This window comes from Mixophyes fleayi, chromosome 6, assembly GCF_038048845.1.
Source record: "Mixophyes fleayi isolate aMixFle1 chromosome 6, aMixFle1.hap1, whole genome shotgun sequence".
NCBI lineage: Eukaryota > Metazoa > Chordata > Amphibia > Anura > Limnodynastidae > Mixophyes > Mixophyes fleayi.
Window position 1 is genome coordinate 29,605,711 of NC_134407.1, and position 13,950 is coordinate 29,619,660.

The window sequence follows — 13,950 nt, forward strand, 5'->3', positions numbered from 1 at the left end:
GTCAATGTCTTTAGAATTGCCATTAAAACATAAGGAATGTTACTTACCAAAACTACTCAATGTAAAAGGTAGTTTACAATAAATAAAATTTTTATATAGTTTGTTAAACCCTCAAACGACAAAATGCTCATCAAAACATCCACATTTATTTAGTTTAAAAGTACTCTGTATAGTAAGTTTTTTTGCACTCTGTTTACCAACTAGTGACAAGTGATGAGAATCAGGGGAAATAAAAGTGCAAACACAAATGTGACATTCGTAATGTATAAAAAGAGTAGGGCACAGAGGAAGTCTTCTTCTGGTTCAGGCCGTAGGAAGCAGCTTCAAGTCTCTGAAGGTAATTGCAGCCAGACGACACAGATGTGCGACATTTTTGAGTACCTGCAACTATAACTTGTTTGGCAACTGTCGGTAAATTCTTGTTTGGAGACAATTTACAGCAATTGTACCTTTTAGCACAAAAACACTAAATGTACCCTTGTGACATGCCTGCACTATGAAGGTTAACTGTCAGGCCAAGTCTTGGCTTGCCAAAATTCAATAAGAAACCAATTAAAATACATAAGACAAAACAGATTGCCCCAATCAAAAAACCACACTGACTTTATAACTCTACATAAAACCACCACACAACCTAAACCAATTATAAATAAAATGTGGGCAATATGTAATTAGATCAACTTTTTCAAACCCACAGTTTAGTAAATATACTCCTTAATGATGAGAGAAGAGAAATGGGAGTATCATTCAACATGTGGTGGAGCAAATCAAATATTAACTGTGGAGAACACAACAATTTTTGGTGACAACCCCTTTTGCCAGAAAAAGACAACGGGTAAAATAAGGGACAGATGCCGTAACTTAAATATTAAGTAATGCTTAGAAGAATTCAGCCAATCTATAGGAATTTTCTGAGATAATGTTATGAGTCTTATGCTGGAAAGCATAGAAGGCTGCTTAAAGAGTCCTGCTGCCAGTAGGAGGCAGGCATTAAAAGCTCCAGCTAAACATTGCTTCACTGTTTTCCCAACAAGGCTTTATAGTAAAATAGCCTACAGTGTGGTATATTAGGAGAGGTTTAAAATAAAAATGGTTGAGAATTTGGTTCAGTATTAATCTAGCATCATATTATAGAGGTTAAAAATTTAACAAAAAAACTCAATTATAGTAAACATTTTAACACTGCCATTGAGATTGCATCATTTACTCTTGCACAAATTTATCTACAAGACAATCCTAAGGCCAAGAGATGTATTTTACATTAAATAGACCACTTGAGTATACTGTGTACATGAGGAATCAATGTGGAGGGCATGCAAAAATACATGATGCAAATTTTATTTACAGGACAATTAAACCTTAACATTCTACAGCATCTGTTATTTTCTCTCACCCCCAAAGTTAACAGGCACAGTCTAAGGCAGTTCACATATGACAAAGCTCAAATGTAACCGCTTAAAATGTCTTATGCATGCTGTGCCATAGCTTTCACCTGTGTATTAATCAATGAGCTTAGCTTGTCATATGAGCCCTCATAGCGACAGACAGCAAGTTAAAGATGCACCACATTTCTAAGCAAAGTCTCCTTTGTTAAGGAACAGGACAGGAAGCAATTAACATTAAATAATTGCTAGATATGGGAACCAGGTAGACTACGACATAAGCAAAAATATAAATTTCAGTTACTAAGTATAATAAACATTCAATAAAGGTAGAGTTAGCCTTCAAAGAAAGCTATGCAGTGTCTGCTAAAAATATGTTTTTGGTTTTGTTTTTTTCAGAAAAGAACACTGCCAGGGGCTTACTAAAATAGCCTTACCCTTTACAGTTGCATGCAAATATAGTGGGAGAAGATATTAAAATAAAAAATTGAACACTTTTCTGGAATGAAAGGCTAACGAGATATATGCAGTTACAATGACATGGAGAACATATGCAGGACTTTACCCAGAAAGGGAAATGAAATGAGTTGTCTTTTATTGTCCAAACTAAACTGCTATAGATTAATTGTTCACTAGGACAACAATTCAAACCTGTACACAAATCTACACAGTGGTTGAATTGGAAATTTTAGAAATGATGGCATAGAAAATGTAATGGAATTGTCAGTGAACAGAATTAGATAGTTTCACAATTAAAGCAGAAGTGGCAGTCTGGAAAACCACTGTATATCACCCCCAATCTGCACTACGACCTAGGAAAAATATTACTAATGTCCTCTAGACAGTGCCCTGAGGATTGCTACATGCTGACATTTGTTTATGTAATACAGAATCGAATAAATCAATAAAAGTCACCATCTTTAAATAGCAATGGAGGTAATGTGCGAGTCGAAGGACAACTGATCCTCGAAGCCACAGACTCTTGTTTTAGTGGTTGTAAGAAATGGGCGAAGCTTCTGGGGCTTGACCATAAAATATTTTCCTAGATAACAGTCCAGCTTTTAAAAAATTAATGTGCCTAACTTGTATGACTAAAGAGACTGTCATCAAGTGCATCACTTATTTAAACTAATAATGTGTCTCTCCTGCAATTACTATAGCCCACTCATTATGCCCTATATGGGTCGACATACTGAATATATCACGGCAGGAGCTTGGTGAGGTATGGAGAATGCAGCCCAGGGGAGCATAGCAAAAGCCAAAAGCCCAACTCTGCTTTCTTATCGAGCTATACTGAGAGGGAGCTATATTAGGAGTCATCTACCAGGTGAACAGAAGTGTAATATGCAGTATGTAATAGGAAAACAAAAAGTCAACTGCAAATCCATTCACAGGTTCTGTTTATGGTTGAACATCCTTTTAGTACACAATCCATCAGGGGTATCTGTTAAAATAGGTTGCTTAAATTACTTCCTAAATATATAACAAGCATGATTAACAAAATAAAAAAAGTATACCCACTTGTGATTTATTTTCTGCAAGGAGTGATATTTAGTCAGTGTGAAGGGGAAAAAAGCAAAGGAAAACAAATTTGTTTCACAAATGTGTGTAGGAGATTCTCAGTGTGTGGTATAACTAGTGTTAAGACTATCTTTATACATAAATGTATTGTTTTTATACACTTCTGAACAATTGTTTGCCTAATGTACCAACATCTATTATGCAATCTACCATATAGTTACCACATCCATTTCCAAGGGTCCATTCCTGTGTTGGTGTTTGTCCTATCAAGATGTTCCCTTGAAATACATTGTGGCACCAGCTAGGCCATTGTGTTTTTGGGCTCAAACACATGGGAGTTAAAAAATATGGCCTGAAAGTGTACACAAAAAAAAAGCATTTAAAGTTTGCTCTCAAAGCTTTCTTATAGAAAACTGTGTTAAGTACTTCATGGAAGCCCCCCAGAGTATTAAAGTTTCTGAATGCTGTAAAGAGCAAATGTAACTTATCAGAAACTGTGCACGAGTTCAATCTTTTTTGTACTACCAAAGCAATAGACTATACAAATATGCATTAAACATGTAGAATTAACACCTTTGTGCACAAGGTGTCATGATAAACCGGTGATCCTTGTTGTGTATCAATAAAAATAAAAAGTGTGGGTCCCCTTGGCGCACAAAGCAAATTATAGGGTAAAACTTGAGTAGGAAAAAAACCTTTTTAAATTTATTTAAGGTTAAATCAAACTTCAAAGCTCTTGTATACAGAGATATTACAGACACAGGTTGCAACCTTGCTATATGTGCGCCAAAGGGACCCACACTTTTTATTTTATTTTTTATTTATTCATCTATCAAGGGTTGGGACCTCCTTTATCATTTCTGATCCCCCAGGCAGACACCCCCCCCCCCCCCCCCTCTTTACCTACAAGGGGGCGCAAACCTCCTCCCTTTTTATCTTGTTGTGTATCAGACAGTAAAAGTTAAAATGTGTTAAGTGTTATTGTTCTATAGGTATACAGAAAACTGCAGTGTGCTCTTGTGGTTTATGCACAGAAGACATACCGTTAATCTTCGGGTATATTCTTAGAACTGTTGAATATTTTGCTGGGCATACATACCATGCTGGACACTTCACATTATTCTAATGTTTTTAGACAAAGTTTCATTTAAGCATCTATTAAAGCCACTGCAACATGCAATATTCTGTCAAAGCCAAAGTGGGCAGGAAAAAAATGTGGTGGCTTTAATAAATGTGTCTTAAAGAAAACATTGTCTTAAAAAATACAAAGAAAAACACAGTATTGATAAATGTGAAATATTATGATTTCTGGCCTTAGGATAAATGAAGATTACCAGATTTTAAAACTAAGAAACGCCAAGGTTTTTACAAGAGAGCTGCGGACCTAAGGCCTGAGGGTCTCAAACTTCCAAACATGTTTTTTCCCCCTCTATACATGCAGTGCACTTTCAGACAAGAAATATATAAGCACTAGGCAAAAAAAATAAAATAAAAAAATAGTGCACAAAAATGTGGAAGTGGTTATTCAAGTGTTTTATGCTTATGAGGGTGTGGCTATAGCTTAATATTTGACAGCAGGCAGGAACCACTTGGCCCATCTAGTCTGCTAATTTTTTACCTATGGTAACCTTCAACCCTATTTAATCCTTATTTCTTTTTAATGATTTTCTTATATCAATCCCAAGATTGTTAACATTTCTGTCTTAGCCTCTACCACCTCTGATGGGAGACTATTCCACTTATCCACTACCCTTTCTGTGAAGTAGTTTTTCCTCACAATCTACCTCCCTCCGGTGTCAGTGCATGTCCTCATGTGCCAATACTTCTCTTCCTTTGAAGGAGGGTACCTTGTTAAAACCCTTGATATAATTGAAAGTTTATCACATCCTCCCTTTCACTTCTCTGCTCCAAACTATACAGATTTACATATTTGTCTTTCTGGGTAAGTTTAGTGCTGTAGGCCATACACCATTTTAGTTGGCCTTCTTTGCACACTTTCTAATGTATTTATATCTTTCTGAAGATACAGCCTCCAGAACTGAACACAGTATTCTAGATAATGCAGTACCAATAACCTATAGTGGCATAATTATTTTTTTTGTTTCTGCTACTAATTATTCTCCCTGCTATCCAACCATCTGACTTTCCTTTCTCATTGCTTTGTAACATTGCTTACCTGTCTTTAGGTCACCTGAAATAGGGACTCCTATCTATTTCCATTAATACTTTATTTAGACTTGATACACAAGTGCATGCTTCTGCATTAAATTTATGCTACACTCTTGACCATTCCTCTAGTCTGCCTAGATCAATCATTTGTTTTACCCCTCCTGGTGTGTATACCCTGTGGCATATCTTTGTGTCAACTGCAGGAGAAAAAAAAGAAAAAGCAGACTTTCCATTCAATACCATTTGCAATGTCGCCAATATATTAAAAACCACTGGTCCAAGTACAGATCCCTGGGGTACTCCATTGTAACCTTTCCCTTCTATGGGGGGGGGGGGGGGAATTCAATTCCCCCCTGAACTACCGCTGCGCTAAAACTATTACCGTTATTCTGGTAGTTTTAACCAGGCTTTCTGCTCACAGGTCAGGGAGCTGCGAGCAAATAGCCGGCCTTAGAACTACTGCAATAGCGGTAATTACGCGCACTATTACTGCAATAACGGTAATAATGCACAGGCCGCGTTACTTTTAACAGTAACACGGCCAATTGAATTCCCACCCACGAATGCACTCCATTTACTACAATGATTTTCTATCCTGCAACCAAGATCTTACCGATTCAACCATCTTAAGCTGGGTACACACTACAGAAATTTCGACCAACTTTTTATGCCGAGCGATTTTACATGCAATCGATGTTCCGATCACTCGGTCCATGGACTGCATACACACTAGCCTTGTTTAGGACAATAAAGGGAAGAGTGGACGTCCCTTTAGTGACTTTTTACAGCCATGTTGTCGTGAGCAATGACTGTAATTTCGTACTCACTGTTGTGGATCGGTCGGAAGTTTATACACACTACACAGCGGAAACGAGATTGGAACGAAAATATTAAACGGTACGACCAACCAAATGAGGCAACAATTGTCCATTTGGGCACTTTCGACCATCGTGTCACTGTACACACTGACCCGACTTTTGAACGAGCGGTCGTATGTCGGCTGATTCAGTCGATTATTGGTTGAAAACAGTGTAGTGTGTACCCAGCTTTAGAATCCAATCCCAAGTTTTTCAGTTTATTTAACAGTCTGATGTGGGACAGTGTCAAAAGCCTTACTAAACTATTGATAAGCTACATCTACGGTCCCCCACCTCTTTTTTGACTTGATGACTTTAGTCACCAAGTCAAATGGCTAATGGCATGTGTTTAGCTGCAAAAAAAAAAAAAAAAAAAGTGAAAAATCCCTTGGTAGGTCCACAAAACTCTGCTATAACAATGTTGCCAAATGATTTATGCAAGTTAAGAGTTCCCAAACTTTGTGGTGCTGTGACACAGTGGATTAGATATCGTTTATATGTTAGCTCTATTGCATATGTGGAACACATGTTAAGAGGTTTCCAGTTATACCTGAATTCTTGTAACACTTCCAGACTTTGGAACATGCCTGGTCAGGAATTCAAACTTACAGTAGACAGTCGTTTACCTAACCTGTCACATCTTTTCACCGCCTGGCCTGCCTAAAAAAGGTAGAACAAATGTTGAAGCTCCTCCACTGTTACTTCCCCTATTCAGGCGAATTACTGAATAGAAATAGAAAGTTCACAGTGGAAGTGCAGCGATTCCCATTTGTCCTGCTTTAAACGGGCTGAGCAGTAATAGCAGGGAGGAATGCAGGGCAAGACCATTACAGCAGTCAGGGACCCATGTCGACCCAGTAAAGTACACATCCATGTTACGTATCATGTTCTATATTATCTCCACACAAAGTTAATTTTTTTAGTTTTGGGTATTGTTCTTTAATTTGACAGAAGAAAAAGCTGCCATACAATGTAATTATAAGAACATATTTAAAGAAATCACTCTGTAGCAATTCACAGGTGGTGGCAGAAAATTAAGTTGCATATGTACAGTATTGATTTGCAAGAGCGCTCTCCTATTACATTTATATCACTATGTGTGTGGGCACCTCAAAATAATTTGACAGAGCTTAAAGATATTTAGCATATTAACAATGCCACAACAAATCCCAGTTGCCACAGTGTCCAAAGAATGACATTTTGTGACTGGATGCCAAGCTCCTCTCCAGCACAAGTTGTGCTTCTAGCTGTTATACTAGCCAATTATTGTCTGATGATGCTCGGGTTATTACCTGCACTGAACACTGGTTGGCTGTCAAAGTTCAGGGTGGGAGAGAACTTGGCGATCAGCTAATATGCTCACATGACAGCACTCCACAATGGGCAGGAGGGTTGGAGGGAGAGAAAAGGGAGCGGTGACTGGAGGGATTGGGGATTGTCCAGCAGTAAATACATGTGGAATTTTTCCTACAAGGCCTAACATAAGGCTCAGTATTGCAATAATTTCCAATCGTGTAGCTGAGCCTTGTAATAATTGGCACCATCCTCGGTTTCTAGGAATTTAACAAATACATTCCCTCTTTTCGGCACTACATGATATGCATGGTCCCGTTGAGCATAACTAGCTCTTAACCTTTGCAGTTGGCTCCTAGATGTTGGACAAATTTGTTGAGCCCTGTATTAACAAATGCTCTGCCACTAAGTTCAAGCTCTATTATAAGCCACTTTAAGGACAACATGTACTGCCTACAAGTTTAATGGGCATTAAATGAAGTCCCTCAATATTGTTTTCAAGGCTTACGTAACTGCTGGTGTATATTGTTAAAATAATTTACATAACACTTTTGCAATAGACCTTCAATGAATTTTAGTAGTAAAACAAAGATATTCTATATGATTTGGTGTGCATTATAAATGACCTTCCAGAAGAGAAATGTCAGGTCCTAACACCTATCAATGAACTGTATTTGCATGTACTCTAGACTTTCAAAAGACAGCAAAAAATTTATGGTTAGTGAAAAAAAAGGATGTAAAACATAAGTATGAGTATCTGAGAAAGTTGAACAATAGCAATGTTTAGTTCTAAAAATAGAAACAGTGGGGTGCATTTATAAAGTGATATTTGGTGTAGAAGTTCAATTTAGTTTTTACTTTGCACTAAATTCACTACCCATTCTGCAACATTTTGTATTCAAATCCGTCGCCTGGAACAAATGATAAAATGTTGATGTGCAAGAACAGAACAGCAACATTTACACTACATACAAAAAGAAAGTAGGTATAAGGCAGTGAAAAAAAGTTAAATAAAAAAAAAAAAAAGTGTTTCTCTTGGCATGTCCGTAAGGTATAAAATCAATATATTTTAGTTCCTGGCTGTAATGGTCGCCTGAATAGACATTTGAAGGTTTAAACACCGTTTTTAAGGTTGTCCTGCAATTATGCTATGTCCCATTTTGAGACAATTAAAAAACATCTGTGTTACATTTTCACCTAAGAACACTTAGAAATGTAATGCGCCAATTGCAACACGTCAATAACACTGATTGGTCTGCCACGACATACATTCATATTAAGTACCAACAAATATGCTTAAGCTATGAGAATTTAGTTGTTTTAGCATTGGCCCAATAGCATGCACGTGAACAAGTATGCAGCGTTGTAAACTGTAGCAGATTAGGACTAGAAAAGGGAGTTCTAAACCACTTCAGTGTTAGTGTAGGAGATAGCTATAGGCTTCATTATATCTGCAAACTCATGCACAAAAATCCATGTGCACATGTACTAACAGCATGGAATACAGTGGGTAAAGGTTGAAGCTAATCAGGAGGACAGTAAAGGAAGAGATGCAGTAAACTGTATGACAATTATAGACTGATAACAGTCTGATGTGATTCAGTATAGTTAGTTGAAAGTTTGGACTGGCCCATACAGATGTATAAATTGGTAACTGCTCAAGACGTGCTACAGGTAACTACCAAAACAAAGTCTCCTAATAGGACATTGTGGCACGATTCTACAAGTGTCTGAAACTTTAGAGGAACGAGGCTCCTTTCTTGTAGAAGAAATTCCACTAAACGGTGTTTTGTTTATTTCCTGGTAGCGGAAACCATCTCAGACACCACTTCTGTGCCATGGCCATTCTGAATATCCATAGCTTTATGTTACTCAAACCAATCAATAATCACTCATTGCCTGTGGTTGGGACATTGTCATCACTTGATAACCAAATCCAGTTATGACAAATGCTTCACCACTGGATCAAAGTTCACTCTGTATTTACCATGCCCTGTAAGGTTATAAGTCGACAAATTGTGGTAGGTAAATGCATAAAAAGTTGCCAGAACCCTACACCACAGAACATGAGCACTTACATTTGTAGGCTTTTGCCATTTTCAAAACATGTACTCAATTGTGGCTGAAGAGGACAATATCCCCCGTTCACCACTTTGTAGGCCACTGCATGTATTCTTTGTATCACTTTATTAGTAAAAGTGCTACAACCCAACCATTTTGTTCATTTGGACCTCTCGACATGATAAGTGTCATATATCCTAGATTAGAGCTGTCCATCCAGCAAATTACATGTTCTCAAGGCCACCTCCTGCAGCCATGTGGTCCCAACAAACTGTTTCATTAATTGCAATGAGAACCTATAGCAGCTCCACATTACTGTGGTTTGACTGACTGGAGCCACTAGTAATTTTAATGAATGGAAGTCCTTCAACGTAACTGGAAGAAGTTTTATGGCAGCTTCTCCATGCGTTCCCAACATTAACAGGGCATTCTCATCCCTGCTAACATGGAAAGCCCTAACCACCACAAAAAAAGGCAAGATGACTTGCGGTCTATGTGTGCCGACAAGGTGAGCAATTCTAGCCAGTTCTCCATCAAACAGGTTATTACGTATGTCTAAATATATACACACAATCATTATGCGCAGTGTGGCCTTCCATGTCTGAGAAGCTGGACAGTACTAATCTAGATAATTGCGGCGAAACAGTTTAGGGATTCGAATCTCTTTTGCCTTGCAAATCAAACCAATGCATGGGCATGAGCGTATTTTTCAACTAGTACCAAGTTGATGTTTTCCCTCACATTTTTATACCACCACCAGTGCTCCTGATCCTCATGAAACAAACTTCAAAAGTCTTCACCACTGGCAAAGTGTTTTTTTTAAAAAAAAAAAAACGCGTCTGTCAGTCAGTGGGGTGTTGTCCTCTAGCCAAGGTTGATAAAACATTGGGCAACTGGGCTTACCAGCAATTTTATACACGAACCAATGCATGATTTCATGTTAGCAACTAGTAAGCCACAACTATATACTATGACGTTAACCAATTTGTTCTTTACTTTTGGTAGTTGCCTGTAGGACAATATATTTACAGAGTTGCTCATATCCATGCAACAATAGCTTGCTTAGAGGTTTAAAGCAAACAGCTTTTGTATAATTGCAAAGTATCTGCAATCAATGTGGCGCAGAGAAATGCAACTTACGTTGCTATAAAGAAGCAGGTCATCATCTGGGGGTCCCGAAATAATGTTCCGATGTCGACTTCTAATACAAACATTTAAATGGTCTAGTATTGGGGCACAGATACTCGACATGATACATATTGTGTACACTCCAGCCTCTTCCATAATGCAATATGGCCATTGGGTGCTACTGTTATCAAAGGGTAAAAGAAAACTGCTGTATTTGGGCAGGCATAAGTTTCAACATCATTTTTCATCTTTAAAATATCAGTGAAGACTTTATTTTCATCCAATTACTATTGGATGTTTGCCAAAACATGGAGTAGTTTGTCGGTATTTATGAATAGGTGCCATCTACTTGATTCCACACGATTCATTTCAATGTTGTTTAATAACCGAGTGCACAGCAATCAGTCAATGCAAATGTACCAACATGTGGATCACTCATAAGACACTTGTTAACTTAAACACAATTGAGCAATAAAGTTTGTATGTACAGTCCTTGTACTTAAAACTAACATTGTATTATTAGAAATATATAAAAGGCATTTCATATATCAAATTGTAATGGAGCAGTAATAAAGGTACTCATTGTTGGAATACTATAGCTTTTTGCGCAACCATTTTCTCATATAGGTAAATGGTAAACTACAGCTGTATCACACCAGTTAATCTTAATGACAATCATATCAGACTTGTGAGAGCCATCAGACATTTCACCAGTGGATGAACAAGTGAGCAATATAGCTCAATAAGGTGGTTTATGGGGATAGTGAGAAAAATGCCATGTGTTTTACAGAGATTTCAAAGGGCAACAATGTGTTATATTCCATTAACACATTTTGCACCAGTACAGGAGGTATTGCTATTGCCACCTTCTGTAGCCAGGTACATACAAATGTACTTCAATTACAATCAAAGCACAAAGGTAGTGAATAGTGTTGCTTTGGTAACAACACTCCCTACTTTAATCAAGAGCTCACACAAACCTCAAGTAGAACACAGTTAAGGCGTAGGATTGCCAGATGTGTTTGTCACACATATCCAGCCCTATCCATTTAATGCATGGGTAGCACTAGTAGAAGGGTGCATTATTTCCTAATGAACTAAAAGCCATGCACTACATGAGCCTGGTTATACAGACCAATAGGAGAAAGAAAACACAGGACAACTCCAATTCAACCTAAAGGTCCAGTGGATGTATACCTGACTAGCTCTAGGGTGACACCCATCTAAATGACCAACCAAATGCATGGTGGAAGAATTGTTCCTATGCTATCTAGCTTCACTCAGAATTTTTTACATTGTATAACTTGATCTATGTAGCCCACTATGAGAAACTATACCTGGGCTATATAATGTTGCATAGGTTCATGTGGAGTCTTGATGGGGCACCTTTGTTCACCAGTATGGGCTAGAAATATGAGTTCTAAACACAGAAGAAATTGTATTTCATCAAGAATCGTCTGCCAATTTTTTTTTGTTTTTTAGGAAGCATCGAAATATCCATCACCCGATTTCCAGCTCTCCAGAAGATACAGCCCAATAAGGTTGCTGCAATTCAACTTTTGCAGAATATGAAAGGCAACAGTATGGGGGTCACTAATTGTTCTGCGTAAAAAGACACTGCAATGAAAATCATGGAAATTTAACTGGCCTCATAAAACTAGTCATCTCCATCTTTTTTTTTTTTCTTTCACCAGACAGAAAATGACTGCCAGCATGCTAGAATTGTTGAAGTGAAATTACTACTATGCAATCTAATCTCTTACAAAGCAATATTGAAATCATATTGTTCATGTGCAAAAATAGATCACCACAAAGTTTAATGTTTGACAGAAAAAGGCAATCACTAACCCTAATTCACTAAAAACACCAAAACGTTAAGAAAATGGTGTCAGTTAAAAAAAAAAAGGCAATTTCTAAAAGCTAAGTAAAAGGAATCTGAGAAGATGCAATTGCAAGATCAAAACTAGATTGTGGTATTTAAAAAGAAAACCACCAAAGTGTAACAAAAAACACCCTTGCTGAAGAACGTCAGCAAATTTAGATCCTACATGTTTACATTATTCTGTTTAAATAACATTTGCAATTTGCTTCAAATGGAGGGCTGAAAAATATGATCACAGATGGAGATATCCATAATTGAACTTACCTTGTGGCCCATTTTCCACAAATGATTTACATACCTTCATCAACAGTCATTAACATACAGTGGGGTTTCCAGGTATTATTTCCACTTCCCTGAAAGGCATCACTAAACTGCAAGTGTGTGCAACCTCCACACACTTACACATAGCTCACCTTGAAGGGAAACTACCGAATCACTTTAAAATCCTTAAATTCAACACAATCCACATGGTTACACATGGATCTGCAACATGTCCAAAGCAATCAAAGAGTAATAGTGGTTAATGGATACAATTACTCTCTTTTTTTGAGGGGAAGCAATTTTAAAAAGGTCAAATATAAGAAATATCTTAAGTTTCCAGGGTTTTGTGCACAAGCCTATGACCATACTTACCTTTGGCGTGAAATACCTACCTGGTGTGGGGGTTGGGTAAAACCAGCCCCACACATAACACCCTAGACCCGGTTTGGGAACCTGTGGACCCTCGCAAGCGATGTGGAACCGCATCCCAGCAGTATGCCCTGCCAGCCTCCAGGCCATGCTGGGACTTATAGTTCCACAGCAATTACGAGTTACACAGGCTACCTATGATGGCCGTACACATTGTACGTGTAAACATGTACAACCAAGACCAGTGCACATGCTCTCTACACTAATGACCTTCAAATCCGAAAATTTTACAGCCACAGCGCCGGGACCGGTCAGCAGATCAATGTGTAACATCATGGCGGACTGGCCATACTCACCTCTCTGGGATGCTGTTCTTCTTCACCATGGTAAACAGAACGGACCGGTGGGAGCTCGAAACTCCCCGCGAATTAAATCAGATGCGGAGTTCGACGACGATTAGATCCTGGCAAAGCCAAGGCGCACAGAACAGCGGAGACTACTGCGTAGGGCCCTGGATCCCTAACAAAGGAGGGGGGGGCGGCTAAGGGCTGACGGGCGAGGCTGCTCCTGCTGTTAGTTGTATGAAGTAAAGTTGTCGTGACCGCGGCTGCTAGAAGCGACGAACAGAACTGAACCGAGCAGCCACCGGAGCACAGAGGAGCCCGTGACCAGAGCAATGGAAGGGAAACGCCAGAGCTTCCGCTCACGTAATGGCCGCGTGGGGATGTCTACTGCGCATGCCCGCGTGGGGATGTCTACTGAGCATGCCCGCGTGGGGATGTCTACTGCGCATGCCCGGATGTACACAGACTCCCGCGCATTTTACAGGGCGGCTGTGACGACGAGGCTGAACAGAAGTTGGCTTCTTATTGACGCTCCAGCTTCTTATTTCAGAAAATCTTTTTTTTTTTTAAAGGATTAAATCAACTTGGATCACTGATTTCACATCAGATTAACACTGAAGGGTGTCACTTATATAAACGGCATTAGTATTTAGCCTGACCCGACAAGGTTTTGACAGGAAATC

The 13,950-nt window shown here is 38.6% G+C and overlaps 1 protein-coding gene across 3 annotated transcripts in view; it reads right to left on the reverse strand.

The window, feature by feature from the left end:
• Window positions 1-13,657, reverse strand: part of LOC142160989 (uncharacterized) — a 31,184-nt gene extending 17,527 nt beyond the window's left edge. Inside the window, exons 1-2 of one of the 3 annotated variants that reach the window (XM_075216168.1) lie at window positions 13,280-13,657; window positions 3,125-3,255 (exon numbers count right to left, since the gene is read on the reverse strand). In XM_075216168.1, the coding sequence (XP_075072269.1) occupies window positions 3,125-3,147 (23 nt within the window). In that variant the 5' untranslated portion in view covers window positions 3,148-3,255; window positions 13,280-13,657. Of the gene's footprint in view, window positions 1-3,124; window positions 5,774-13,279 lie in introns of those variants that run through there. The other 2 variants (XM_075216166.1, XM_075216167.1) reach the window with 2 other exon arrangements.
• Between the last annotated feature and the right edge of the window lie 293 nt (window positions 13,658-13,950).